At 34.6% G+C, this 26,947-nt stretch overlaps 4 protein-coding genes across 4 annotated transcripts; 2 read left to right on the top strand and 2 right to left on the bottom strand.

The window, feature by feature from the left end:
- Positions 1–2: 2 nt before the first annotated feature.
- Positions 3–5,106, bottom strand: LOC125194197 (protein NRT1/ PTR FAMILY 5.2-like). Its single transcript, XM_048092279.1, has 4 exons — positions 4,819–5,106; positions 3,256–3,473; positions 1,418–1,983; positions 3–924 (listed from the first exon to the last, which is right to left on the bottom strand). The coding sequence occupies exons 1-4, from the start codon at positions 4,928–4,930 to the stop codon at positions 69–71; spliced, it is 1,752 nt and encodes a 583-aa protein (XP_047948236.1). The 5' UTR covers positions 4,931–5,106; the 3' UTR covers positions 3–68.
- A 4,474-nt stretch (positions 5,107–9,580) lies between these two features.
- Positions 9,581–12,871, bottom strand: LOC125195365 (LRR receptor-like serine/threonine-protein kinase EFR). The gene is made up of 6 exons (XM_048093523.1): positions 11,985–12,871; positions 11,431–11,786; positions 10,904–11,359; positions 10,683–10,807; positions 10,039–10,562; positions 9,581–9,950 (listed from the first exon to the last, which is right to left on the bottom strand). Exons 1-6 carry the CDS (start codon positions 12,869–12,871, stop codon positions 9,581–9,583), a joined length of 2,718 nt encoding a protein of 905 aa, XP_047949480.1.
- Positions 12,872–15,533: 2,662 nt separating this feature from the next.
- Positions 15,534–17,200, top strand: LOC125192938 (50S ribosomal protein L28, chloroplastic). The gene is made up of 2 exons (XM_048090614.1): positions 15,534–15,808; positions 16,716–17,200. Exons 1-2 carry the CDS (start codon positions 15,589–15,591, stop codon positions 16,946–16,948), a joined length of 453 nt encoding a protein of 150 aa, XP_047946571.1. The 5' UTR covers positions 15,534–15,588; the 3' UTR covers positions 16,949–17,200.
- Positions 17,201–24,859: 7,659 nt separating this feature from the next.
- LOC125197047 lies at positions 24,860–25,917 on the top strand. The gene has a single exon (XM_048095743.1). It carries the CDS (start codon positions 25,331–25,333, stop codon positions 25,748–25,750), a length of 420 nt encoding a protein of 139 aa, XP_047951700.1. The 5' UTR covers positions 24,860–25,330; the 3' UTR covers positions 25,751–25,917.
- Positions 25,918–26,947: the final 1,030 nt, after the last annotated feature.

Raw genomic sequence — 26,947 nt, 5'->3', positions numbered from 1 at the left:
TATAGGTTGGTAGAATTTTGTTTCTTTGTTTACTTTTTTATTTGTCTCAGTCACATAGTGTAACAACATTAATCCGAAACATGTTGTCTTGATCCCTCGAGTTCTTGCGTAAGCACGCTCATGGAATCTGAGACCTCTGCCCTGTATACGTAATACCTGACGACAAGGAGGAAGAAACCAAAGTTGACGAGGTTCAAGATGGCGAAAAACGCATAGTAGTAATCAAGATGTGACGCGTTGAGGTTATTCCTTATCCACCCTTGGTTGCCTCCAGTGATCCTGGTGACAGTTGAGAGCAGGAAACTGCTGAGAAAGTTTCCTGCTCCTAGACTGGTAGTGGAGTATGAAGTCCCGAGGCTCTTCATGCTCTCGGGCGCCTGGTCATAGAAGAACTCAATCTTGGCAACCTCCAAAAACGCGTCCGCAGTTCCCATCAGCACGAACTGCGGTAGCAACACAAAGATCGACAACGGGACCTGGTTCCCGTTGTCGACCAGGCCGTTCGCCTTGGCAACCTGGAGCCTGTGCCTCTCGGTCAGGGAGGCGACGACCATGATGACGATGTGGAAGACCATGCCGATGCCCATCCGCTGGAGGAGGGTGATGCCTCTAGGGTTGTTGGTCCATTTCCGGATGAGCTTCATGAAGAAACGGTCGTAGAGGACGACGGAGATGAGCATCGAGAGGGTCACGAATCCGGCTAGGCTGGCCGGAGGGATGACGAAGGTGCCGATGCTTCGCTCGAGGGTTGTGCCCTGCTTGATGAAGAGGGTGCCTATTTGAGCTATCATTGTGCTTGGCACTATTGTGGCTATCAAGATTGGAATCATTCTTAGCATTTGTTTGGTTTCTTCAACTTGAGTCACGGGGCATAGCAGCCAGGGGCTGGTTGAGTTGCTTTTCACACATGCTTTGTTAAGAAATCTGCATCAATTCACCAAAGAGAATTATGTCAACAATTTATGAGTGATGGAGAAAAGAATTATGCCACCATACATATATGACTATTTTGTTACAAAGTGTACACAGCCTAAAAAGTATTAAGTGATTTCTTCTAAATCTAGCCCTTAACCCAAAACAATTTTGGTCAAATTTGCCCACAACTCTAATAAATAAACCGTAAAAACCATGATCTAATTAGGTTGAAGTTGTTTTTAATGTGGCATTGGAAAAAATTTCTAAGACAAGACCGCCTATGAATTTCATCATTTTCTCAAAACACATCACAAATAAATAAATTTGAATGTGACAAATCATTAACGTATTACAAATAGGAAATTAGAACATTTCTTCATGGAAAATTTAGAAAAATGTTAAAATTCATAGTTTACGTTTGATATCTTAAAGTTGTAGGACGGACCGAGACTTGACCAAAATTTATGATTTTTTCGAATATTTGTCCTTTATAAACACTAACCTCAAAGTGGGGGTGGAATCAATCCTGTATTTTCCTTTCTTAGCATAAACCTCCAAATCAAGCTCAAACAGCTCCTTAGGATCGGCCGGGACGGGCAGGCTCCAGTTTCTAAGGGCAGCCACGATGACCCTAGCCATCCTCGTGAAAGGGCTGCCCGCGGGCACTTTGTGCCTATAGAAGGGCGTTCCCGCCAAAAATATGAGAATCGAAATGGCAAGCCCAATAGTGGGGAGCCCATAACCGAGAGTCCAGCCCACGTTGTCTTGGATGTAAACCAGCACCGTGTTAGCAAACAGTGTCCCAAAAAATATGCTGAACATCCACCAGTTGAAGAAGGACAGCTTCTGGGCCTTCTCCTTCGGCTCGAACTCGTCGAACTGGTCGGCACCGATCGTCGATATGTTGGGCTTCGTGCCGCCGGTGCCCAGCGCCAGTGTGTACAGGGCCCCAAAGAAAACGCCCAGTTGGAGTGTAGTGGGCTTTTTGCAGTTCAGCCCACTTGGATCCGAACATGGGCTGGGCTTTAGTGGATTGATTGATACTGATAGAGTTAGGAGGGACATCCCCTGTTATTAAGGGTAATTAGATTTTGATTAATTCAGACAATCATATTACAAATGAATTGATTTGTACAATTGATAATTAGCACTAATAATTACTGTTTTGAAAGACTAATGAATTCTGAGACCATAAGATCTAATAACAAACCAACCAAAGAAAAAGGGAAACGAATCTTAGTTCCTTTTTAAGGAATCTTAACTCTTTACCTAAGATGTACTATTAAAAACTATTTGAAGAAAGATTAAAGCTACTTGGCTGTCATGATAGGAACATATTCGTAACTTAATAATTAAATATTTAGATGATGTTAAATGCTAGAGAAAAAAAAACTTAATTGAAAGACTAGAGAATGAAAAAAAAAATTGACTACCATAATATATTATGACCAAAGAGCACTACTCTATAAATAAGTTTTGTGAAGTATTATGGCCATGAATTTGTGGACGGATCTAGTTGAAAATGATTTTGTTTTTGGTAAATGCATAATGATATTATTGTTCAATTAGCCTAAAAGTAATTCATATATTGCTGATGATTTTATACATTGATAATAAAAAACAGTTTGATCATTTTTTATACCTAAAAGTATTTCATAATTAGGTTAAAGAAACCTCATTTGTTAAATCTAGTACTTAGGTTTAGATTGTGACATGTCATGCTTAAGTATTTTCATTCATTCACCCTTTTTTTATCAATAGAGTGATTTTTTAAAGATTAATATACAATAATATGGTTAATTAATTAGACTGTGTGGATTGCATGAGAGAAATACTAGTTTTCATATAATACATTAATAGGAGCACCGCAATTTGTGAGTGACTATATTTTACTAAATGAAGATTGGGGACAGATGAGATATCTAACTAGTAGTATTAAATTTATGTGACTATTACAGCTGCTGCTTAAATATGATTGGTAGAGCAAATTATTGCACCAAAAATTGAATCTATTATTTTTTCAGCAACTCGCATTGAAAATTTCAAGATACCTAATTGTTGACTCCAAATCCAACTTGCTTATTTTTCTAACCAAGCATAAAAAACTATGGATCAAGGACTCTAATTAATTTTCTTACTCGAAAACTGCACCTGACTTCGAAAAATTAAGTCCTTCACAATACAATAAGATAGTAGTAACAAGTAGTACTAATGTATTAGCCAGATATAGTTAACTAAGATTTAATAGTAACGTGATAGCATCCCCACATTGACAATATAGTGTACTTAAGCAAAATAAATAAATGACTAAAAATGTGTAATTGTAGCAAGTAAACATACCGAAAGGTAAATTCCACATGCAATGAGGAAAGTCCAGTAACGACCCAAGAGCGCGTCAGCAATGTATGCACCCAAAACCGGAGTCATCCAAATGGTTCCGACCCAATTGGTGACATTATTGGCGGACTGAACTGTGTCTTGATGCAATTTCTTGGTCAAGTATATGAACATATTTGTGGATATACCATAGTAGGCCATACGCTCAAACACTTCGTATACTGCATGTCAACAAATAACCTTTAATTAAAATTTTTGATTTGAAACTTTATTAAAATATGCGGAATAAATAATAATTTGATCAAACTTCATAGTTTTATAGATATTAACCCTTAAATATATTATGTCGATTTGGTGTGTACATTTATATGCTCTGTTTTATTCATAATTGCCTATTCCCTATTGGTTGGGGAGACTTATAAATAGTTATAAATTATTGGTAGGTTTATACCATAAAAGAGATCATGTAAAGATGTAGATCTTACTGCCAATTAATTGACGTATCAAAGGATCTGTTTTTCTATATAATTGCCTGTTAGTTGGGGAGGCTTATAAATAGTTATAAATTAGGCTGATTTGTACAACTTATTATTGGTCAATTAATTATCACAAAAAAGCTCATGTAAAGATGCACACCTTGTACCAATTAATTGACCGATCAAAGGGTCTGATTTAGACATATCTTATAACCTTTTTATTGATAAAGCAAAACATGATTTAGTTTCTTGTCGATTTCGCTTAGCAATAAAAATGCAATGACATGTCTAACTTTAACTTGTGGAACTTCAAGTTATATATATTTATAAATATTTAAATATTCTGGTGGGCACAAATCAAATAAAATAGCTGAAAAATTGACAATACTTCAGCACATACGATCTTTAAGTTAATAGTACTACTATATCACCTTTTAGTGTCTTCCCATATATCACTATCAATTTCCTCTTCCTTTTGTTTAAACATTATTGATTAGGATTTATTTTATGCAAGTACTATGATTTATTTTTATATATTTATTTATTTATTTTTCAAATGTCTTGATAATTGGTTACTCCATGACAAGAGTACATATGAAACTTTTAAGCATATTATTAAAACTCAATATTTATTAGGTAGCAATGAAACGAGATTCATACCAGTGAACAAACTAGAATGGAAAAAATAGAATTATATTTCTACATGAAGGAAGTTGAAACTATTAATTAAATTTAAAATCGAAATACATAAAAAATCAAACAATAGTCCAGAATAGGGAAATAGTGGTCTATGTAGAAATGAATGGTCGAGGAGAGGAGTTCTATCTAAAAGATGAAACCTTTGACACATATTAAAATGGTGGAAAATATCCATATAATTTTCACGAAAATATGTATAGTCTCATCCATTTAAGTATATTCCATATATAAATTGGAGATTAACCAAATTATAGTGAAGTTCTATCTCTAAAGTGACTCACTAAGCACTTTTACTATTTTCGATGAGAGACAACTCACATGTGAATATCTCTAACAACTTCATACGGGAGTAAGAAACTAGATAGGATATACGCAAGAGATGAAGGATTACCGACGACGAAGAAACAAGCAGTCCATCCACCCCTCTTTGATCTAAGAACAGGATTTCCTTTAAGATCAACTGTTCCATCTTCTGTGTATCCATTGCCCTTTTCTTCCTCCATTTTCAACCTCACTTTTGCTCTCTATTTTCCTTCTTCACAAATGTGTATGAAACCTTCGAGCTTATGACCCTTTTATTGGCTTCTACTACTCCTACTGACAACTGACAATATATGTATTTTCTACGTCAGTTAGTAAGTATAAGACAACAATTTTATTGGAGCTAAGCAGCTTTTATTGCATAAAAATTGAGACTTTCTCAAAATTGAAAATAAAATAAGTACTTTGAAAAATAGGATATTGGAGTTGTGGGGGCAAAACAAATTTATATATATTTCAATTAAGACTTAGTTGCGTTCCATGCCATCCATGTCTTTGACTATCAGACTGATATTAGTCATTTTCCTTCTAGATATTTTTTACTTATATTATTATCAAAAATATGTGCTGCAACCTGCTGTCCCTTTATTTTTAGTTTTTTTTGGCAGAGAATCTTCTTTTAAAAATTAAACGAGTAAGTATCTTAATTTTAAAATTGAAGGCAAATATTTTGTCTGACTTTTCCGAGTAACGACGTGGAAATAATTTGCATCTTACTTCTCATTTTTATTTTTAGATAAAGAAAGCATCTTATAATTTTGTTAGCGTACTGAGTAATGGATCGAAATTTGACTTAATCGACTAGGACATATTTCTTTATTTTGGATCATCCACTTAAAATTAACCATCTTTTTTTTTTTTGCAAGTTTAATTATTTATTAATTCTTGTATTTAAACTCGTGTCGATCTACTATTAGTCTATTACGAGATTTGAAAAAATATTATAGTACTACTAAACAATTTCTATACAAATTAGAAGTCAATCCTTATCCAAATAACACCAAATTGTATTTACCAAGAAAAGAAGGATCCATCGTCTTCGGGGTTACTACTTACTGCACAATTTTAATCATTATCTTCATTTATTTCACTTTTTTTAAATGTAGCTGCAAAAAAAACAAAATTTAATTAGAAGTTAGGGCATTACAGACCCATATCCACCACTTTTAAAAACTTGTGTCCTTTTCTCATTCTTCGGTTATCCATTAATAATTCACAATTATGTATATATTGGATATTCTAATTAAATATGTATATACCATAGGTCAACGACCTATATATGTCGAGTTTTAATTTTGTAACAAATTGAAATAAAAGTTTGATATGATTATACGATGAAAGTCCGGCTTAGGCGGTGCCAAATTGCCAATCTCAATCACTCGAAATGTAAGAGTGTTAATTACTTAATTCTATAAAAGTAAGGATGTACACACATTGTTATTGTTACGTTTCTCAATTATCCTATTTCACCACATTTCACAATTCAAATAAAAAAAATCACAACCACAAAATATCGATTAGGACTAGATATATTGGGCACCTACTAGTGGAAAGAAAAAACTCACCACTTGTGTCATGCTAGCAAAAATCCAATTTTGAAAAACCTTTTTTTCCACACCATAGTAGTACAATCTTAACCTTACTATTTTGTGGGTCTCACTTGTTAGTACTTTTTCAACATAGCTACAATTTTATCTGTTTTTATTTAACTGAATTAATAAATAAGAAAATCAAGGAAACCTCAAAAGGTCGAGTTGACTGAAAATCGAAAAAAAAAACGAAAAGGAAACTATTGGAGCAATATAATTACTATAATTTATAAATATTTAGCATATATATATTGACCTATTGCTTGAAGAAGTATGGGCGAAAAATATCAAACTACGAGTACTTGATAATGTCATGCCAGCCACCATTTTTCGTAGAAAAGATTATCCTTTTCTTCCCCAATAAAGAAAAGATCGAAATCGATTTGGCCAGATATTATTAAACAGAATATGATATTTCTTGTACAAAAAAATCTTGTATCGCTTGATTGCAAACTCTATAACTTGTGCTTTGTTTTCTGATAAAAAAAAAGAGTGATGCTAAATGGTCATATTGTGGCCGGTCATAAAAATAAAATATTAATAAAAATCTGTACATTTAATGCTAATCTACTTGAAATTAGTCCATCTTAAAAGTATTAATATTTCAAGACTAATTTACCCTTGTGCATGAATAGGGGGTAGAGTAAAATTAAATAGGGAGTATTTATCTTGGAAATAATGAATAGTGTAAGTGTACGTTTCTTTTATGTCATATCTCTTTTCGGTTTTTCTGTTTTACTTTTTCCGTTTATTATTTAATTTTTATTATATAATTACTTTTAAATTAGAATATAAATATATTCATGATATTAGAATTCTAATTGGTATTTACATTCACTTACAAATGAAATAATTTAAACTATATTATATTTAACATATATTTAAATAACTTATAAATAATATAAATAAATAAATTTAAACATTACACTATATAATTATTTTATATAAAATTAATTAAAATATTTTGAGGAAAATTTGTTCCAATATTAAAAGCATATATTGAAAATATATTATTATTAAATAATATACTGGAATAAAATTGATGGTTAAAGATTAATTGAGATCGTTAAAATAAATTTGTGTAATTAAATTAGTAACTTAAGTGTAGTAAGGGGACACTTAATAAGAAAATATTTAATTAACTCTTATTAAATAGAAATAATGTAAGTAGTTTAGGATGAGCCAAAAAAATGATAATAGCATTAGACGGATAAAGTAGTACTCCATCCGTCCCACTTTAGGAGTCCCGGTTGAGTTCGGCACGTGTTTTAAGAAATATAAAGAAAAGCTGGTGAAAAAAGATAGTGGAATGTGAGTCCTACTTTTCTATATTAATTTTATAATAAAACGTGAGTGGAAAAAGGTTGGTGGAATGTGGGGCATAATACCATTTATGGAATATTCCAACTGGGACTCCTAAAGTGGGACACCCAAAAATGGTAAACCGGAACTCCTAAAGTGGGACGGAGGGAGTAACTAGTACTCTCTTAGTCCATACTAATTATTGAACTCATTTGGGGTCTCGGTTTATATTGATTTAAATGTAAATTTTTAATGTTAATTTGAATTTCAATTGTTCTTGAATTTAAGAGCAACATCTAATTCATTTATATAAATAAAAATTTAAATATATGAAAATGTTATAATACTATATTACTATACTATACTACTCCATAATTTTCATACTAATTACTAAGTGTACACACGTAAACACCTATATAACACTTAGCAGTAATATATTAATCCATTAAGATATACTCCATTTATATATGATACTGATAAAATATGGAATTACATTAATATTACTAACTTAATCTAAAAGTTGTTTTTATTTTAAACGGTACAATAGAAGTGCCTAAAAAGTACTTAATAAATTAGGTTAAGTAATAGATAAAACTTTAGAGCATCCGCAATGGTGCTTAGGTCAGCCATTCTCTCCCCTGCCACGTCAGCAACACTAAAAAATCCACCTGCCACATCAGATTTAGGCCAGCCATAGGCCGTACCGCAATAAAAATAATTCAAAATATACTACATTTACGGAATTAAAATTACGATTAAATTACGGAATTAAATTTACGACACATATACGGGAAAATTCATTAATTTTATTTAAATAAAAAAAAAGTACATTAACTAAAAATCATAAAAATAACATAATAAAAAAAATCCGGGCTTCCACACACGAGCCACCATGGGGGTCCGGGGGCGCGGAGAGGCCCCCGGCCCGACGGTATGACATGTTTCTGTTTTAGGTCTTAATTTTGTATTGGGCTAGTTGTTGTTGTCCATCGCTAGATGTTGCTCTTGTACAGAAATTTAGAGATAGAGAAAATCGCGTTTATATAGTTTTTCAAAAATTAAATTTTTTTTTTATAAAAGAATTAAAAAAAAATTTAAAAAAAAAAAAAACAAAATTCGGCGCTGGCCGATCGGGCCGCCACAATGGCGGCCAGCGCATCGGCTAGTGCATCGGCCAGCGCCGAGCGATCGGCCGGCCCACGCCGATCGGCTCGCCCGACTGCAATGGTTCGGCTAGCCGATCGGCCAGCGCGACGAATCGGCTAGCCGGTCGCTAGCCGACCATTGCGGATGCTCTTATAACTCCCCACTCCAGCCATTCCAAAGACCCATTCCCCAGACGTGAGTTTCCGTAACTCATACTCCATTAATACTGTATTAATTCTGTTAGTGAAGGGCAATTTTGTAAACACAACGTAAACATTAAATAGACTTATTAATTTATTATTTATTTCTTATGTATAATGACCAAAATATCCAATTATGGTCAGTCATAATGTGGCTGCATAGCATTACCCAAAAAAAAACTAGTAGTTTACTGTTTGGCCAATAATTACACACTTACCATGTAAGCCATTAATATATGCTATTACAACTGCATACCATGTAAACATTCTCAAAATTTCTGGAGGCATTATGTAAATTTTGCAAATAGGAAAAATTAGCAAGTATCGTTATAGTAGTAATTAAAGGGCACTCGCAACCACTTACAACGTTTGGCAAGGCCAGAGGCGTGGGCATGGGCACGGATCGCACATTGCGTGGGAGTTTGGTGGGCCGAGGATTGGGCCACATGCGCAGACTGGTCCAAGCAACATGGAATCGACCACTGTAGTATAGGCCTGGCCCGGATTTGTGGCCTGCGTTGTGAGTGCCTTAAGTCGTTCCAGCTCTTCCCGCCCGAGGAAGCCTTGTAGTAGCTTCTAGAAAGTGGTGCCTTATCTAGTTGAGAGAAACCACAACCTCTTTCATGTTACTTGTCTCACTTGGTGACAAGGCAAGACACCCCATGGCCACCTCAAAAATGAACAAGATGCATTGCTCCTTTACACCAAAATGTTCATCTTCTCTAAATAACAAACCAGTCGCCGCCACCGCTTCAATCTCTGCATTTTCTTTCATTGCCATACTTACCCACTCTTTCAAGCTCATTTCCTTGTTGAACATATCATCTGTCGCCTGTCGGCTTCTTCCTCGTAAACATCTCCAGTAGCAGAATGCTGTAGCTGTACACATCCCCCTTGGTTGACACTTTCCCCTCGGATCCATATTCTGTTGCACGTTCGTCACAGAGTCAAACAAAATGTTACTCCTAAAAACCTAAATATTTGAAAATAATATTATCACCTGACACCTGGTGCCATATATCCAACCGTAGCCAACGTGACCGTGTGCCTCACATCTTCTCCTTTTCGAAAAGCTTAGAAATTCCAAAATCAGCTATACGAGCCGTCATATCTTGGTCTAGCATGACATTGCTCGGCTTGAGATCACAGTGAACAACAGGGTTCAAACCGCCATGGTGAAGATACTCAAGCGCGACTGCAACATCAATTGCTATATTCAATCTCTGCTGCAAATCCAAGCAATAGTTATGCGAATACAACCATTTCTCCAAACTTCCATTAGGCACATATTCAAGAACCAACCCCTTAAAATCTACGTTGCTGCAGCAGCTAACGACACGAACCAGATTCCTGTGACGGACACGGACACTGCTCAGTATCTCACATTCCACTTCAAAACGGCTGAAGCTCTTCTCCAGCTCTTCATTGAAAACCTTAACCGCGATGGTTAGGCCATCAGGAGGAAGAATCCCTTTGAACACCGACCCAAAGTTTCCTCTCCCGAGCAGATTGACCTTGACTGAAGCCGTCTGTCGCCTCCAGAAGCTCCCGGTATGAGACTCTTCTCCAAGCCAAAACTATTGACATCTCATGATTATGTTCATTCACTCTGTTTCCCCGCCGCCTCAACACAAACCAGATAGCGACAGCCACTGCTGCAAACGCCACAGCCACCAAAACATATTTGATCTGTTTACCACGTCGGACTTCTCTGCATGGAGGCACTTGAAATCGGGACATGCCGCAGAGTGCGGAGTTCTGCATGAACGATGATGCTGACATGTTAGAAAAGCATCCTCCCGTCGGAATCTCCCCCTCCAGTCTGTTACGTGATACATCAAACTGTTTCAGATCTCTGAGTGTCTCTAATGACCTCGGGATCGATCCTGACAGATTATTATTCGAAAGGTTTAGAGACTGCAAGCCTCGTAGATTCTGAAGCGACGGAGGAAATACTGCAGGGAGGCAGATAGATTCCCGACTGAACGTGGGATGATTCCGTTGAGTTTGTTCAATGAGAAGTCTAGCCTCCCCAGATACTTGCAGTTCTCGAGAGACGAGAAGAAACTGAGCTCCTGACCAGGAGATTCCCCTGTTAGATTGTTTCCTGCGAATATGAGCGTGTTGAGGAGGCGAAGGTTGCCAAAATCGGGTACAACACCTATGAAGGAATTGTTGTCTATCTCTATAAGAGATAGTTTAGAAGCATTTCCTATGTAGCTCAGGAGCTCTCCGCTCAGCTTATTGAACGCGAGGTTCATCTCGACTAGTGTAGAGATATTGAAAATGGAAGGAGGGATAGAACCATTGAATCCATTGTAGGACATTGTAAGCCTCTCGAGGTTAAGGTTGCCTAGCTCAGATGGTACCTGACCTGATATATATATGTTACTGACCGAACATGAGAATTCATCTTTAAAGATTAGTATATTTAGGATAACATACCAGTCAACTTGTTCTCATTTAGAAAGAGAAACCTGAGCTGGCTCATGTTTCCAACTTTTTTAGGCATGGGGCCGGTGAGTAGGTTTTCCGAGAGCTGGAGAAGCCGAACCTTACGGCAGTCAAGTAGGCCGGACAAGCTTTCGCCGGTGAGATTGTTACTATTAAGAAAAATCATCTCAAGATTAGGGAGATTAAGCGTAGGTGGAATTCTTCCTGAGAGGCTATTGTAACCAAGGTCTATCTCTTTGAGAGAAGACATGTTGAAGATGAATGAAGGAATCTCCCCGGTGAGTGAGCTTTGTGCCATGCTCAATATCTCCAATCTTGATAGATTGCCATCTTTGGTGGTATACCTCCTGCAACACACATACGTGTTTTAAGAAATGTAATAGAATGTGAATACAAAAAATTAGTAAATGTAGAGTTCGTTATCAAAAATAGTAAAAGCGAAACGAAATATTTTATTGTGAATATCTATTTTTTGGCAAAATGAGACAGTTTATCGCGGACAGGATGGTGAAGGTGTACCTTGCAAGTTATTTATCCCAAGATACAAGTTCTTCAGAAGGGTCAAACTAGCAATCCCCGTCGGCATGCTTCCATTGAATTGGTTACACGAAAGGGATAAGCGCTGCAGCGATGAGCACTTGAAGAGTCTCGACGGGATCAAACCAGAAAGTTGATTAAGAGGGAGAAAAAGGCCTTCCAGTCGGGGAAGATCATGTATCACAATCTTCTCCGACAGGTTGTTTGCTGAAAGGTCACGCATTTCCAAAGATGACATGTTGAAAATGGTAGACGGTATTGATCCCGTCAGCTGGTTATACTTCAAGTCCAACGATTTGAAGCGGGAAAGGTTACCGATCTCTTTTGGAATATTGCCAGTGATCGCGTTGTAAGAACCGTCAAGTCTCTCGAGGTTCGAAAGGTTGAGTAGATTTGGAATGACACCGCCAAGACTCTTGTTCTGCAGGGTGGCTTCTTTTAGTTGCGCCAACGCGCCAAGCCATGGAGGGAAATCTCCGGTGAAGTTGTTGAAGTCGAGGTATAGGTTTTGTAGGAGACGGAGGTTAGACAGTTCACAGGGCAGGTGCCCCGTGAATCTGTTGAGGCCGAGGTCCAAGGAACTCAGGAAAGAAAGGTTCCCGAGATGTGGAGCAACGGTGCCTCCAAGGCTCGCATTGTAGAGACTTAAGGCCGTGACTCGCCTTCTGGCACCGCACGAAACGCCATACCAGCTGCAGACGGAGGCAGAGGCGGACCAATTTCTTGTGATTTTGTCAAGAGGGTCTGAAGTGATTCTTGATTTGAAGGCAAGAAGAGCTTCTGCATCAGTTGACAAATTAGTTGATGCATTGGGTGAGAGTAGAAATAAATATGCATAAAATTGTAGTAATATCACATCTGAAAAAGTGATGTGTAAGATTGGACCTATTTCCATATCATAATATTCTGAAATAGTACTATTTTAACAACTTCTACGATTGATATACTTTCGTCAAAAACATAAAATAAATTCCAAAAATGTTCTCTTTACATCAAAAATCCCCAACAAATATTAACATAAGCAACATTCGTCATGTAATCTCTTTAGAATTTGATAATATTAGTTCACATAACTCTCAAATGTGAGCGCAAGAACATTGCTTTGACAGCCGAGAGATGGTGTTTTTGGTGACGCCTTTGGTTCTAAGGCATCGGTTTCCGCTTCAAGAAAGCATTTGGCGGTGGTGGAGGAGGGAATAGGTATTTAGGCTTTGTTGGAGAGGTGCCGTTGTATGCTTTTACATATAATGATTTTTGGGCTCTTTTTTTCTTGAGCTTCATTTTAGTTTTAGAGGCGGCAGTTATGTTCATTCATGGGTGAAAGCCCAATTATTCACGGAGTGTAAATTATTGGGTTAGTAATGCTTTCTCATTTTTAAAAAAAATTACTACTCCGTACAACTTTTTTGTGATTTCATGCCATCATGCGCATCTAGCATGATATAATTTGTTTTAAATTACTTTTAAACAAAGTTAAATATACGATCCAAATGTATTTATAATGAAATTGGACGAAGACGTAAAATAAATTTGGACTGTTATGTGAAAGTTTTCGATTTGAATGATATCTCATCGATCCAAACTAAATTGAGATATTTTTAGAGTATGATGATTAAATAATTATGTTAAATGTGTTAAATGAAAATAGAATAAATTAGGAGAGGGAATAAAGTAAAAAATATAAGAAAATAAAGAACAAGAGAGAATAAATAAGTGTAATTGATTTGAAATTATTTCATATTTAATTTCATTTTTTAGTAATCCAATAAATTATATATATATATATATATATATATATAGGGGTGCACTATGGTCCATAAGGAAAATTCTGTCAAAAATGAAAGCAAATCTCAGTCCTTGGATCCTTAGATTGGATGGTTGTGAACATAATATACGAGCTACATTATTACACTAAAAGCGTTACATTATTAACTGTGTTACATTATTGGACTGCACAATCTACATTATTAGACTAAAGCGCGTTACATTATTAGCCGAGCTACATTATTAGACTACACAATCTACATTATTAGATGACACGTGGCATTAATCTAACGGTTACATCACAGGATCCAATGGCTGAGATTTGCTTTGATTTTTGACAAAATTTCACTTATGGACCTGATCACATCCCTATATAGATATAGATATATATATATTTCTGGTTTTAAAATTTAATTTAGCAATGTTGTCTGTCATCAATTTATAATTGATATTGTAAAATCAGTATGTCTGATACAAAAGGTTGATACAAGCTTTAACCTCAAAAAATGATACAAACGGCTGATAAAAGCTTTTCAACACACTTATGTTGAATAGAACACTTTTAAATGGTCAATAAAGAGAGAGCAATCATATTCTAACAGCTTAAAGTGATAAAAAAAAAATCAATACAAAACAACTAATACATAGCTTATTATGCTTCATAGTATTATGCACATTTATCTCCACTTCATTATCCTCTTACTTTTACTTTATTTTTCTCCATTCAGCTCATAAAATAAAAATATGTACAAAGAGGATAAATTCTCCATTCAGCTCAAAAAATAAAAATATGTACAAGGAGGATAAATGTTCCACTGAGAACGGGATTGAAGAAGTACATTTTCTGTATAGTGTACATAATGATCTTGTTACTTTTTTTATTGAATTATTTAAGATTTATAAGTGAAAACCTTATGGTCCGTGTATAGCACAGGTAATAATACTAGTTGTAGTACTATCACACCTGAAAAAGTTGAACGAAAGTTGTTTTCATCTATTCATTTTCAGATATTTGATCTGACGTTCATTGCCATCTTATCATTATTCATCAAACTTTAATTTTTTGTTAGAACGAATTGTTTTATCAATTACTATGCTATACTGAGAATTTTTAACAGTATTGTACTACATTGCCATGGCCATCATTTTATCATTAGGGTGTCTCCAATGGCGGACGTCTTGGTAGGACGTCGTTAGAACGAATTGTTTTATCAATTACTATGCTATACTGAGAATTTTTAACAGTATTGTACTACATTGCCATGGCCATCATTTTATCATTAGGGTGTCTCCAATGGCGGACGTCTTGGTAGGACGTCGCCGACGTCCTACCCGACGTCCGCCGTAGTGAAGGGGAAGGGCGCCCACGCCCGTCCCATGTCCTCGCCCCTCAGCCCGACGTCCGCCAGTGTGGCGTGGGTAGGACGTCCCATCGAAAATTAATTTTTTTTTTTTTAAAAAAAAAAGAACTCTATAAATACGGCTCGTGTCGAAATTTGAATTCCGTAAATTTTAATTGTGAATTTATTAATTTTTTTTGCGGGAAGTCCTAGTGAAATGGGAAGTCCTAATGATGACGTGACATGAATTTTGTGTGGGAAGTCCTAGCAGAAGTTTTAGTGAGAAGGGCGCTACCGGAGACACCCTTATTAATTAGTCCATGTATTATCAAACCAAACTCTCTTTAATTAATTTCGTACCCAAACGATAAATATTGGGGTTAATGTGATAAAATCCAAAATTGAGGGTCCAACTTACAAATTTAACTCTGTTATCTTATCCTTCTTCAAACATTTTCTGGCCGAAACAAGCGCAACAAAACAACTCTAAAAGCTCAATTCTTCCACAATGGCGACGGTAACAGCTACGATACGACCGGTAATGATGAGCGTGCCGGCGGCGAAGTCCCAGCACGTTTCCAGAATTTCACTCAAGAGCTCGAGATTGAGTTCAGACGTTGGCTTCATTTCATCCCAGCTGAGCGGCATCAAAATTTCAACCACAGCCTTCGAAACCACCCCTTGCACAATTTCGGCACCTTTCAGGCCTTCTCTTCAGCCCGTTGCTCGTAAGTTTTCTTCGATTCTCTTTCTGCGCGCTTTTGTGTTGTTAAATTTGATGTTCTAGTTATTCCTTTACGCCTTTTTTGGATAGCTTAGGGCTTTAATGTGGAGATTTTTTGTGAATTGTTCTGTTTTAAAGTGAATGAAGGTACTGATTGGTCTGGTCTTGTTGCTGATTTTTCCTTTGAACTGTGTTTATGAAATTGAGAGAGGTTTGATGTTCTAGTTCTTCAATTACGCCTTTTTTGGATAGCTTAGGGTTTTAATGCGAAGCATTTTGTGAATTATTCTGTTTTAATGTGAATGAAGGTACTGATTGGTCTGGTCTTGTAGTTGATTTTTCCTGTGAATAGTGTTTATGAAAATGAGAGAGGTTCATTTGTAAAGCTTGCTCAAACGCTGATGACAAACTGGAATTATAAGAAATGTTTTATCTGGATTAATAGAGGAAACTTATCCTTGTAAAAGTAATTCATTGAATTTGCTATAGAATTATTTCATGTTGATCTCAGCTACCTGTTGTCATGTTTAGCTCATAATCATATCCATGTTTGTGTCAACACGGTCGGTTATGAGTGATTAGAGTTGTTGGAGTAAGTTAACCTGGAGTGGCTAAGACACATAGATGGTTGCAGCACCTAGCATTGCAATGAAACTAGAAGTATTTCTGTTCTTGGAAGTAGAACTTATCTATGGACTAGGATGGTCAGTTAGCTTGTGGTTTGTCGTGGATACGTTTATCAGAACTGATGAACCAACGCAGACAAACTGGAAGTATATGAAATGTTTTATCTGTCTTAAGAGGTGAAACTTATGCGTGTAAAAGTAATTCATTGAATTTGTTATGGAATGATTTCATGTTGATCTCAGCTACTTGTAGTCATGTTGAATCTGTTCGGGTTTGTATTACAGGGAGAATCTGTCCCTTCACCGGGAAAAAACCAAACAAGGCCAACAGGGTTTCCCACTCGAACCACAGGACCATAAGGAGGCAATTTGTGAACCTCCAGTACAAGAAGATTTGGTGGGAAGCCGGGAAGCGCTTTGTGAAGTTGCGATTGTCAACCAAAGCTATAAAGACCATCGAGAAGAATGGACTCGATGCAGTGGCTAAGAAGGCCGGAATTGATCTCAGCAAAATGTGATCTTAACAGAGGAAGAAGAGGTGACAGAAGTTTCTGATCTCTTTATGTTCCTAACTTCCTATTGTTTCCTGTTATGTAGCTTCTCTCTTCGCCATATTTTGATGCCATTTCCTTGCTGTAAAATCTTGCTTCGTTCCTCAAATTATCAGAGAGTGAACATAATATTCAAGTAGTACCATAATTTTGGTGAACTGAAAAGATTTTGTTGGGTAAATTTGAAGATAAATGATATGTTTGGTATGCTAGTGTCAATTTTGGTATATTGCTTGATAAATTTTCCAAACTTAATTCTGAAGAAAATATAATTATGATTATATTAGAGGGATTTTAATTCTTAATCTCTTTTATTTCAGAATTCTCAGTTGACCATTGGACCCCATTGTCAATGGCGTAATGGATAATTCTTTAATGCCATCAAAAATGCAAACCTAAATTTACAGCTCCTCTTAACTCATTCCAATTTTAGAATCGGCTGAATTCATTTTTCGAATTTCAACTTGATAGTTAACCTATATTTCTGATCTTTTGTTTATAAAAGGGGCTCATAGCAAAAACAGTACATCAACTATAAGTTAGTTCAGATTGTTACCACCAGCTTTAAATGTGGTAAACTTTTTAGCATATAGTAGTCATTTTCCTACGAAATTGAATTTTTCCTAAATTCAATATAAGGGTAATAGGCCCAAATAATTTGAAAAAAAAAAACTTTCATTAGTACATTGAACTATTTTTCCTCTCTATTAATATATTCAATCTGATTTTATCTCTTCACTCAACACATTAAATAGTAACAATTTCTAAATTCTCAAATAAATGAAGAGTAAATGTTGTGTAATATGAATCATTTATGTCATTTTGGTACGCCCATCAATAGAAGTCTCGTTTCTATTCAATTATAAATGGTAAGTATGTCACATATTTCACTCACTCATTTTATTCATATTTTATTATAAAATTAATGTATAAATATGATATTCATATCTTACTAATTATTTCAACTTACACTTTTTCATGGAATTTCTTAAAACTCATGAGAAAAAAAGAGATTTTTAATTACGGATGGAAAGAGGATTCATAACGCTTATTTAAGATGATTGACTCAAATAAATTCCAAACCTACATATACAAATAATAATTATTTTAGTTGATTTAATAATAAACAAGTACTAGTACAGTAGCAATAACGTTTTCAAATACTCTGCACCCCAAATAATGTATACCTACGCCCAAAAATGAATGCCTAATAACAGCCTAGAAGTTGATATTTTGGAAAATCTATTTATTAGCTTTTGCCAGAATTATTAATTAATCAATATTAGTACCTTTTTTATTGAGAAATATTTAATCTTTTAAGTAGTATTAACTTTTAAGTTTTAGAAAATCAGTATTTGCAGAGATTATTAGCTTTTGCCAGAATAGTTAATTGATAAGTTTTACTTTTCCTTTATCGAGATATATTTACTCTTTTAAATATTAACTTTTTCTATAAAAATGACACCTTTTTTTTTCTAGAAATCTAGTCAGGACTGAAGATTCTCAAACTGCGGCCACACTTATTTTCTCGCCCTGTTCACCACAACCTAAAATTCCTTATCCCCTTGTCTTCTTTTTTTTTCCTTTTCTTTTTTCTTTTTATTCCTTTTATTTAAGAAAAAACTTTTAAAATTCAATTACTATTATTATGGTTATCAACCATGGAATTACTAATTAGCATATGGAATATTAATTGTAAGCTTAGACATGATTAGTTTTCAATTAGGTTTTTAACCCTTGCTATTATGGAATACAATCGGGATATACTCTAGTGTTTGGGTTGCGTGTTCATCATATGTTCGGCCTCAAGGCTCACACTATTAATTTCATTTTAGTGAATTAACAAATACTCCAGGGTTTTTTATACATGGAATAAAAAATGTTTAAGTTAATTACACTATAAAATTTTAATAATCAATTAATTATTAAAAAGTTCAGTTTAACTATAGAAAGAACAAATCAACTATTATAAAAGTAATTTTCTTCTGCTAAAGTCATCATATTGTTTTGATAATTGGAATCCAATTAATACTGACACATTTTTTGCAATTATTGCTTATATATTCCAATTCGGACTCACGTGTATAGTGATATTCTCGACAATTATGTTTAAAACTTGTTACATATGTTTATTATAGGTCGAAATATAGCTACCAAACTTGTACTAGCAAAAGCGATCAAAACGATACATAATATAAATAGTGTGAACCTACCCAAATTTATGACCAAACAATGGGTGCACTTGTTCAAGCCCTAACAAATCCATAGACCTCAAATTAAACGTGTCTAAAATAGTAGCATTATTACGTTGAGTTAACATAATATAATCCAATTTCTTTGGACCTTCCAAGAAAACCAAAATATTGAATAAATAATAATTCATGATCATTTTAGTGATCAAGAGTACTAAGGTCGACTTTCTTATAAATTTTTGTATATCGATGTAGTGATGTATTATAAAATGACCCAATTGACAACCTAAAGTGATATCCCACCAACATATATAAAATTTACTATTGAAAATTTATATGGCTAATGCAATTATACAATATTGTTAGCTGGCTGGCTATTGGTACAATATAATGACAAGGTATCTCTGGCATGGGACCTCTGAATAAGATGGATAACTATAAAGTTTCCCAAATTAACTCACGTAACAAATTATACTTGTAGTTGTTTTATTATATATTAGTGCAATGATAATTTTATGAAATTAAAATAAGTTGGGGTTCTGATTGATTTCTAAAAAATTATTAAGTGATGCGATTGGGAGCAAACTGTATCCCACGTCGGAGAGCCAACTAGAATTGCAAGCATATATATTATGAGCTAATCCCAATTCCATTAGTAAAATCTTAATTGGCCAGAAGAGATTAACAAATTTTAAGACGGGTGATTCCGAAAAGTCGTGAATTTCACAATGGATCTTAATTGGACATGAATCATTGCTGGAAGGCAACGACACAACCACCAACAGTGCAATTTGTATAAAATGAAAATAAAATGGGCTCAAGTGGATATCTAACTGAAGGCCTCAAGTGATGCGAATATAGCACAACATCTAGATAAGTTAGTTGTAACATTCGATACAAAAGTAGAGTTATTGTCGGTGCATAAGAATGAATAAAGAGGGGCTCATATTTTTAAAACACCATGAGCATGGATTAATTGAAATGCACCAAAAGAGAGATTCTAATAGAATGGAGGTATTGGATTGCATTTTAGAGGAGACCTTACCTTTCTAAGATGGGTAACTCCTAGGAAGCAACGATGTATCTAGGGTTTCGTATTTAGGTGTACGACAAATAATTACAGTATATAACGTAGTATTGTAGCAGTCGATGGCAATCGTTACTTCAAGGTAGCAGCACAACCAAGAATAGTGTAAATGTCGACTCTTAATTTTCTTTTCTTTTTGTCTCTTTCACCCTCTCTTTCCCTCTACTGCGAATCACAATTATACTAAAAGGAACGTGCAAACTTATGAAGATCTACTATACTTTTAAGTTTCTACGCCATGTGAAATTATTCTTTTAATTTGCACTTTAGTTCGACAATTTAAAGCATTACTAAAAAAGAAAAAAAAATTAAGGACACAAAAATCGAGATATTATTATTTGCATTGAAATTTTTTTAAAAATAATAATAATAATTTATAACGCAAAAGAAAATGTTCCTAATTGAAGGATAAATTAACTTAAATTTTGCTCTTTTGGGATGATTTCATTTGCGTCCTTGCTCTAATTTTAGTTGATGCACCAACAATATACAAGACATTTTATGAATTGTTTATGGTATATTTAGAAACACAAATTAACATTCTTCATTGGATTTTTATTTTTTTTAGTGACTAAGCAACAAGACTATTGTAATTATATGTGCACGGCGTAATATGTTTGCTAAATGAGACTTATTGAAAATATCATACACACACAGAAGGATTGAAAACCAGGTTCTTGCACATCAAAAAAATAGAGAATTCAAGCTCCAAACAGAATAAATTGCATGGAGTACATTCATTAGAATTATATAATTATAATTATCATAATAAATTACATATGAATTTTGAAAACTGAAATACTATAAACCAATAATTAAAGATTTTAGAAAATACCTCAAATTTGTTTAAAATTTTGAAAACTGAAATACTATGGAAGAATGGCATGATATCTATATTGTTATTCTTTTTCCTGAAAAGAAAATAAGGTATGATTTAACTTTTTCTTTCAATAAATTGGGAATAATTGACCATGGTCAAAGTCAGTAATAATAACAACAAATCATTCTGTAAATTTTACTCCGTTAGTTATATTCGTAAATAGAGGTGCCCATGGTTCAGGAACTGGTGGTTCCGGTTTTGGAAATTATTGAACCGGAATCGAACCGCAAGGGTGTTTCGCGTTTACGGTTCCGGTTCCAAAACCGCCGGTTTCGGTTTCGGTTCCGAACCGGTGGTTTTTCGGCGGTTTTATACGGTTCTGAACCGCCGGTTTTTTGCAGCTCCGGCTTGATTTCACGGTTTTCCGGTGGTTTTTCGCGGTTCCGGTTTGGAACCGGCAGTTCCGAAACGATTTCGGTTCGAAAATTTTTGAACCTGAACCGAACCACGATTCAAAAATCGACGGTTTCGGTTCGAAAAAATTCTCACGTTTTCGGTTCGGAACCGTAACCGGCGGTTACGGTTTTCGGTTTTAACCGCCTTTTCGATAAACCTTGGGCAGATCTATTCGTAATACAGTGATCAGTCATTACTCTATTTAAGATAATTTTATTTTTAAAGTATAAACTAATGCTGTTAACCTGGGTGGTCCAATTGCAAAAAGTAATAAGCTCTACAAATGTCACAACTCATGCCATTCCACGAAAAACAATTGATAGAGGGTAGTAGTATTTAAATATTATAAAATCAATAAAATAAGTGAGAGCTAGGGAGAAACCTTACATAAATAAATACTCCTAAAGGTTATTAAAATAGAAAATAAAATTATTTTTTTGGAATAGTTTCGCTTTAAAGACATACTCACACCTCCATCATATTTTTTAGAGTGAACTTCAAAAATGGTCCCTGGACTATGGGTTTATCTCGAAAATGGTCCCTGGACTTTAAAAATATCACCAGTAGTCCCTGGACTAAGGGTTAATATCAAAAACGATATTTTGAGACGAAAATGTCCTTTTGAGGGATTTTGAGGGTTTGGGCAATTTGATCTTTTTACACTTTTAACATTTTAAATCTGATATTATTTTAGTTATGTACTAAATCTGATATTATTTCAAAATTATCATTCTTCTTCCCTTTTGTCATCTTTCACTTAGTTTCTTTATTTCAATATTAGATTTAATTTTACAAAATTAAATTTTAAATTTCAGTTTTTAAATATCAATAAATTTTTTTAATTATAAAAATTATTAAATAACAAAAATTATTAGTCATAATCAATATTTGATAGTGTCTAATATTTAATCAATAAGATATAACAACGTCTTAGTTTTAATCAATATTTAATAGCTTTAATCATAAATAGACATTATAACACGGTTTATTCTGAAATAAATATGCGTCTAATGTAAGACTAATATAATTTTCGTTTATTAATTTGAAAACAATCAATCAAAATGACTAGAAAATTTCAACAAAAATACTCCTATACAAAATTTTTAGTCGACTTCATAATATTCAATCACAAGCAATTATAACAACCGAACGAAGGCTAAATAGAATAGCTCTTATTTTTCCATCACGATTAATATTATTTTTCTGTACTTCTTCAATTCAGCTTAATATTATATTAAATAACAAAAATTAATAGTTTTAATCAATATTTATAGTTTCCATGAATTAATAGTTTTAATTAAAAAAATTTATTGATATTTAAAAATTGAAATTTAAAATTTAATTTTATAAAATTAAATCTAATATTGAAATAAAGAAACAAAGTGAAGGATGACAAAAGGGAAGAAAAATGATAATTTTGAAATAATATCAGATTTAGTACATAACTAAAATAATATCAGATTTAAAATGTTAAAAGTATAAAAAGACCAAATTGCCCAAACCCCTCAAAACCCCTCAAAAGGGCATTTTCGTCTCAAAATACCGTTTTTGATATTAACCCTTAGTCCAGGGACTACTGGTGATATTTTTAAAGTCCAGGGACCATTTTCGAGATAAACCTATAGTCCACGGACCATTTTTGAAGTTCACTCTATTTTTTATAATCTGAAGTGATATTCTTTTATAGGAGTACGTTTAACTAAATTGGCAATAAAATGTCTGAATTTATAATAACTATATTTGTTGAGAACGAAATTTCATTTGAGTTTAAGTTTATTAACAATAGTCTAATGTAAAATTAATAAAGTACGAGAAAAATTAAGATAAAAAGTGATTGAAATATTTTTAATAAATAATGAGATTTACTATGTTAGAACAAATTTTTACTAAAATAAAAAAATATAATTTTCAAAATGAAAAATATAACTATTGAGTTAAATATGAGATGTGATATATAAAAATAATGAATTCTTTATTTATTATTTTTTTCATCAATGAAAAATACTTCCTTCGTCTCATTAAATATGCAATAGTTGTTTTTCGGCACATGATTTTATGTAGTGTTGTTTTGTGAGTTAATGAAGAGAGAAGAAAAAGTAGAGAAAGTATTATCTTCATTTTTAGAAACGTTTCATTTTTAATGGGACAGACCAAAAAGGAAAACGTTTCATTTCTAATGGGATAGAGGGAGTGTCTCATTTTGTTATTTTGGGATGTCCAAAAAAATTAGTCCTATCTCTAAAATTAGAAATGATCGTTTCTCTTACTTTATTATTTTCTCATTAAAACTTGTATTGTACATATTAATACGGAGTATTATTTTTTTTAACGGAGGGAATAAGATACACGCGCACGTCGCCCGCCATTCATTGATAACAAATTTTAAAACATAATTCACTTTTGGCAACATGTATTTATTGGTTTGAAAGCATTCAAACTCATTTAAAAACACAATAAATTACAATATTTTTCTAAAATTAAGTACACTAATGGTTATACAGTTATACTATCAGTAGTCGAGTATGGTTTATCGCGGTCTTATGGAAACCTGTCTCACAATTATACAATTAAATATTTATAATTGCAAAATTTTGAATATATAGTCACATATACTAGTTTACATCTAAATTATAACCCGTCTCATAAATTTTAATTACTTTGTCACAGAAAATATTTTCCACTAAATAGAATGGGCAAATCACTAAATAAATATAGATGATCAAATTTTGCTTGGTCCCACTTTTCAAAATCTAAAAAGTAAATTATAAAAGATGAAATTATCTCATTATTTCATTATCCGACAGCTAATTACTTGTTGATGTGGTATCTATTTAAAATATCCGGATAACACTTACTTGGCAAGATGATATCAATTAAGTTCGAAACGTCGTTTTGTCCACGTATCTTAAATTTATTAGCACGTCAACCCCCAAAAAGGTAATAGTGTAGTTGAGAAATTTTCACTCTTTCAAAATTTAATTTTAAGATTTTGAAAATTTTGTGACGCAACCTGAATTTGATCATCATCATTTATTTGGCCATTTATTCCTTTAGAAATCACTAATTAAAAGCATATAATACAATGAGGGAAGCGCTAAAAACAAAACTAAAATAATGTAACCACGAATGTACCAAAACATCCTTACTAAATGCCCAAAAAGTCGTAGTTGCGTGCCCCATGGAGGGGTATTACAGACATTCCCGAATATTGTGGATGACAACATCATCCGATGGCATTTTAGTGAATAAGACATAAACTCGAGGGCAATAAAAACCCTTACTCGCTATATATACCCGCAAGCACGGTGCCCGCAAACCTCCTCATCCCTTTTCTCTGTCTCTCACTCTCTCCGTCGCCCTCCCCTCTCTCTCTCTCCTCTCAACCGCCGCAAGCGGCGGAGACAAACATCGCTCCGGCGAATCTTAAATCCAGATCCGCCGTCCACGCCCCAGATTTAAAATTTTCCGATTTTCCAATCTCCCCCTCCCTCTACTGTTCATTTGCATTTTTCTCGGAAATTCATAAATTCTCCGCCTCATTATTATTAATAAAATCAAACTCCTTTTATTTTTGCCCTTTCAATATTTTTCTCAAGTCAAAATGCACAATTTTTTTTTATAGCCCTCCCTCTACTTTACTTTTGATTTTTAACCTTTTCTGCTTTTTCACTCTCTGTTAAACCGTTTTTGCCGTTTAATTTCAATCCAATTAAATTGTCTTTGTAGTTTTCACCACAATCTGACGCTTCTACCCTTTAGCTGACGTGGCACTCTATTAAAAATAGACGGTCAGGATGAGTAGTTACCCCGCGCGAAGAATATTGACACCTGGGGCCTCACGCAAGCGGAAAGAGACGGAAGCGGCGTTAGTTCCACTAACGTCCGTCAGCCGCGCCGTTAGTGGGGCAACGACGTCGTCTAAGGGATCCGAGCCGCAGCCGGTGGCGTCGAACCGGCTCTTAGCCGGGTACATGGCGTACGAGTTCCTGACCAAAGGAACGCTCTTCGGGCAGAAGTTCGACCCGGGGCGGGCGGAGGCGATGCCGGTGAACGTGGCGGAGCCGAAGAGGAACAGGCATGGGAAGGAAGCCGAGCCGATGGTGAAGCCGAAGCCGGAGAGTTATGCTGAGGTGGCAAATATAATTAGAAGCGATGCGGTCCACATACAGGGAGTAGTCAACCCCACGCAATTAGCTCGGTGGATTCAAATGTAGATTTTCACGGACACGTGGAAGCATCTGGCTGCGCGGTCCACGTGATCTCTTGTAGAATTCCCTGCTGTGCCGTATGAAACGGCGACGTATGTATGTACGCGGAGCTTGAATTCTCTCTTTTCGTACTGCAATATTATATCAAACGCATCTCCTCTTTTCATTTCGAATACTATGTTTTGTCTGTCTTTGATTTCGGCGTTTTGCTTGGTTGAATTTGTGGTGTTAAAAGTAGAATCTGCATGCATTTAGTGGGGAAAGTGATGGGAACAGAACAATGAACATGTATAAGTCATGAGCGAATGATGCAGTTAGTTTGAATTGCCGCGCACGTGCTTGATTTTTGCATGCAGATGTAGTTTCAGATTCAATGAAAACTATGTGACTGTCAATTCGACTTTTAATCTATCAATGCTTTTATATATTCCCACATTTTCAACTTATTAGTTTGATCTGTTAGAACATGTAGACTCCTACTAGTATCTTTTATGGAAGAAAATTTGTTAGTGATGTTTGTATTTCTTGTTTATTTGATGACACGATATGGAGTTTGACTACAAAGTTTGAAAAGCCAAGAAAAACTACTCCCTCTTGTCTCTGTGGGTTTCAAAACTGGTGTCTATTTTATTCGCTGAGGATATGTACAATTTTTATTACCCACTAAGTCATCAATCTTATACTCCTATTATGAGTGAACACAGATACAGTTGTATAATACATATCGGGTTGATTTTATGAAATTAAAAGTTGGATATATGTATCACACATATAGCAGCTAAATGTTGGGTTCGGCTTATGGGACTCTTTAGATGTGATGAGATACATATTGGATAGGAGACGAAGGACTCTTTAGATATGATGATCCAAGAACCAGACGTATGATGAACACTAGATCGAGAATTCAGAATTCGGTCACTCCTGGAATATAGAAACCTTAGCCAAGAACCTTGACATGATCGAAACCATGCTCAAGTGTCTTGTTAGAGTATCCCAATCCATGCTCATGGATGTGGCCTGGATCTATTTTTATTCATTTTTTACTCCATGCTCTTTGGCAAGAGCACAACATGACAACATCCACATGGATGTGGCCTGGACCCACTTTTATTCATTTTTTACTCTCTGCTCTATGACAAGACCACAACATGACAACATCCACATTTATGCTCTTCTGCAAGGACATGCTCAAGGGTCCCACCA

The sequence above is a fragment of the Salvia hispanica genome, chromosome 6 (genome assembly GCF_023119035.1).
Source record: "Salvia hispanica cultivar TCC Black 2014 chromosome 6, UniMelb_Shisp_WGS_1.0, whole genome shotgun sequence".
Taxonomy (NCBI): Eukaryota; Viridiplantae; Streptophyta; class Magnoliopsida; order Lamiales; family Lamiaceae; genus Salvia; species Salvia hispanica.
This window is presented reverse-complemented; position numbering and strand designations above follow the sequence as displayed.

What these genes read in the sequence shown, in the direction of transcription:
- LOC125194197 (XM_048092279.1), bottom strand. Translation starts at nt 4,930, where the DNA reads ATGGAGGAAGAAAAGGGCAATGGATACACAGAAGATGGAACAGTTGAT. An exon ending in TGCTTGTTTCTTCGTCGTCG is followed by an intron (nt 3,474 to 4,818) that starts GTAATCCTTCAT and finishes GTTGACATGCAG; the next exon opens with TATACGAAGTGTTTGAGCGT. An exon ending in GATTCCACCCCCACTTTGAG is followed by an intron (nt 925 to 1,417) that starts GTTAGTGTTTAT and finishes GAATTGATGCAG; the next exon opens with ATTTCTTAACAAAGCATGTG.
- LOC125195365 (XM_048093523.1), bottom strand. Translation starts at nt 12,871, where the DNA reads ATGGAAATAGGTCCAATCTTACACATCACTTTTTCAGATGTGATATTA. An exon ending in TTGACCCTTCTGAAGAACTT is followed by an intron (nt 11,787 to 11,984) that starts GTATCTTGGGAT and finishes TGTGTGTTGCAG; the next exon opens with GAGGTATACCACCAAAGATG. An exon ending in AAATGAGAACAAGTTGACTG is followed by an intron (nt 11,360 to 11,430) that starts GTATGTTATCCT and finishes TATATATATCAG; the next exon opens with GTCAGGTACCATCTGAGCTA.
- LOC125192938 (XM_048090614.1), top strand. Translation starts at nt 15,589, where the DNA reads ATGGCGACGGTAACAGCTACGATACGACCGGTAATGATGAGCGTGCCG. An exon ending in TTCTCTTCAGCCCGTTGCTC is followed by an intron (nt 15,809 to 16,715) that starts GTAAGTTTTCTT and finishes TTTGTATTACAG; the next exon opens with GGAGAATCTGTCCCTTCACC.
- LOC125197047 (XM_048095743.1), top strand. Translation starts at nt 25,331, where the DNA reads ATGAGTAGTTACCCCGCGCGAAGAATATTGACACCTGGGGCCTCACGC.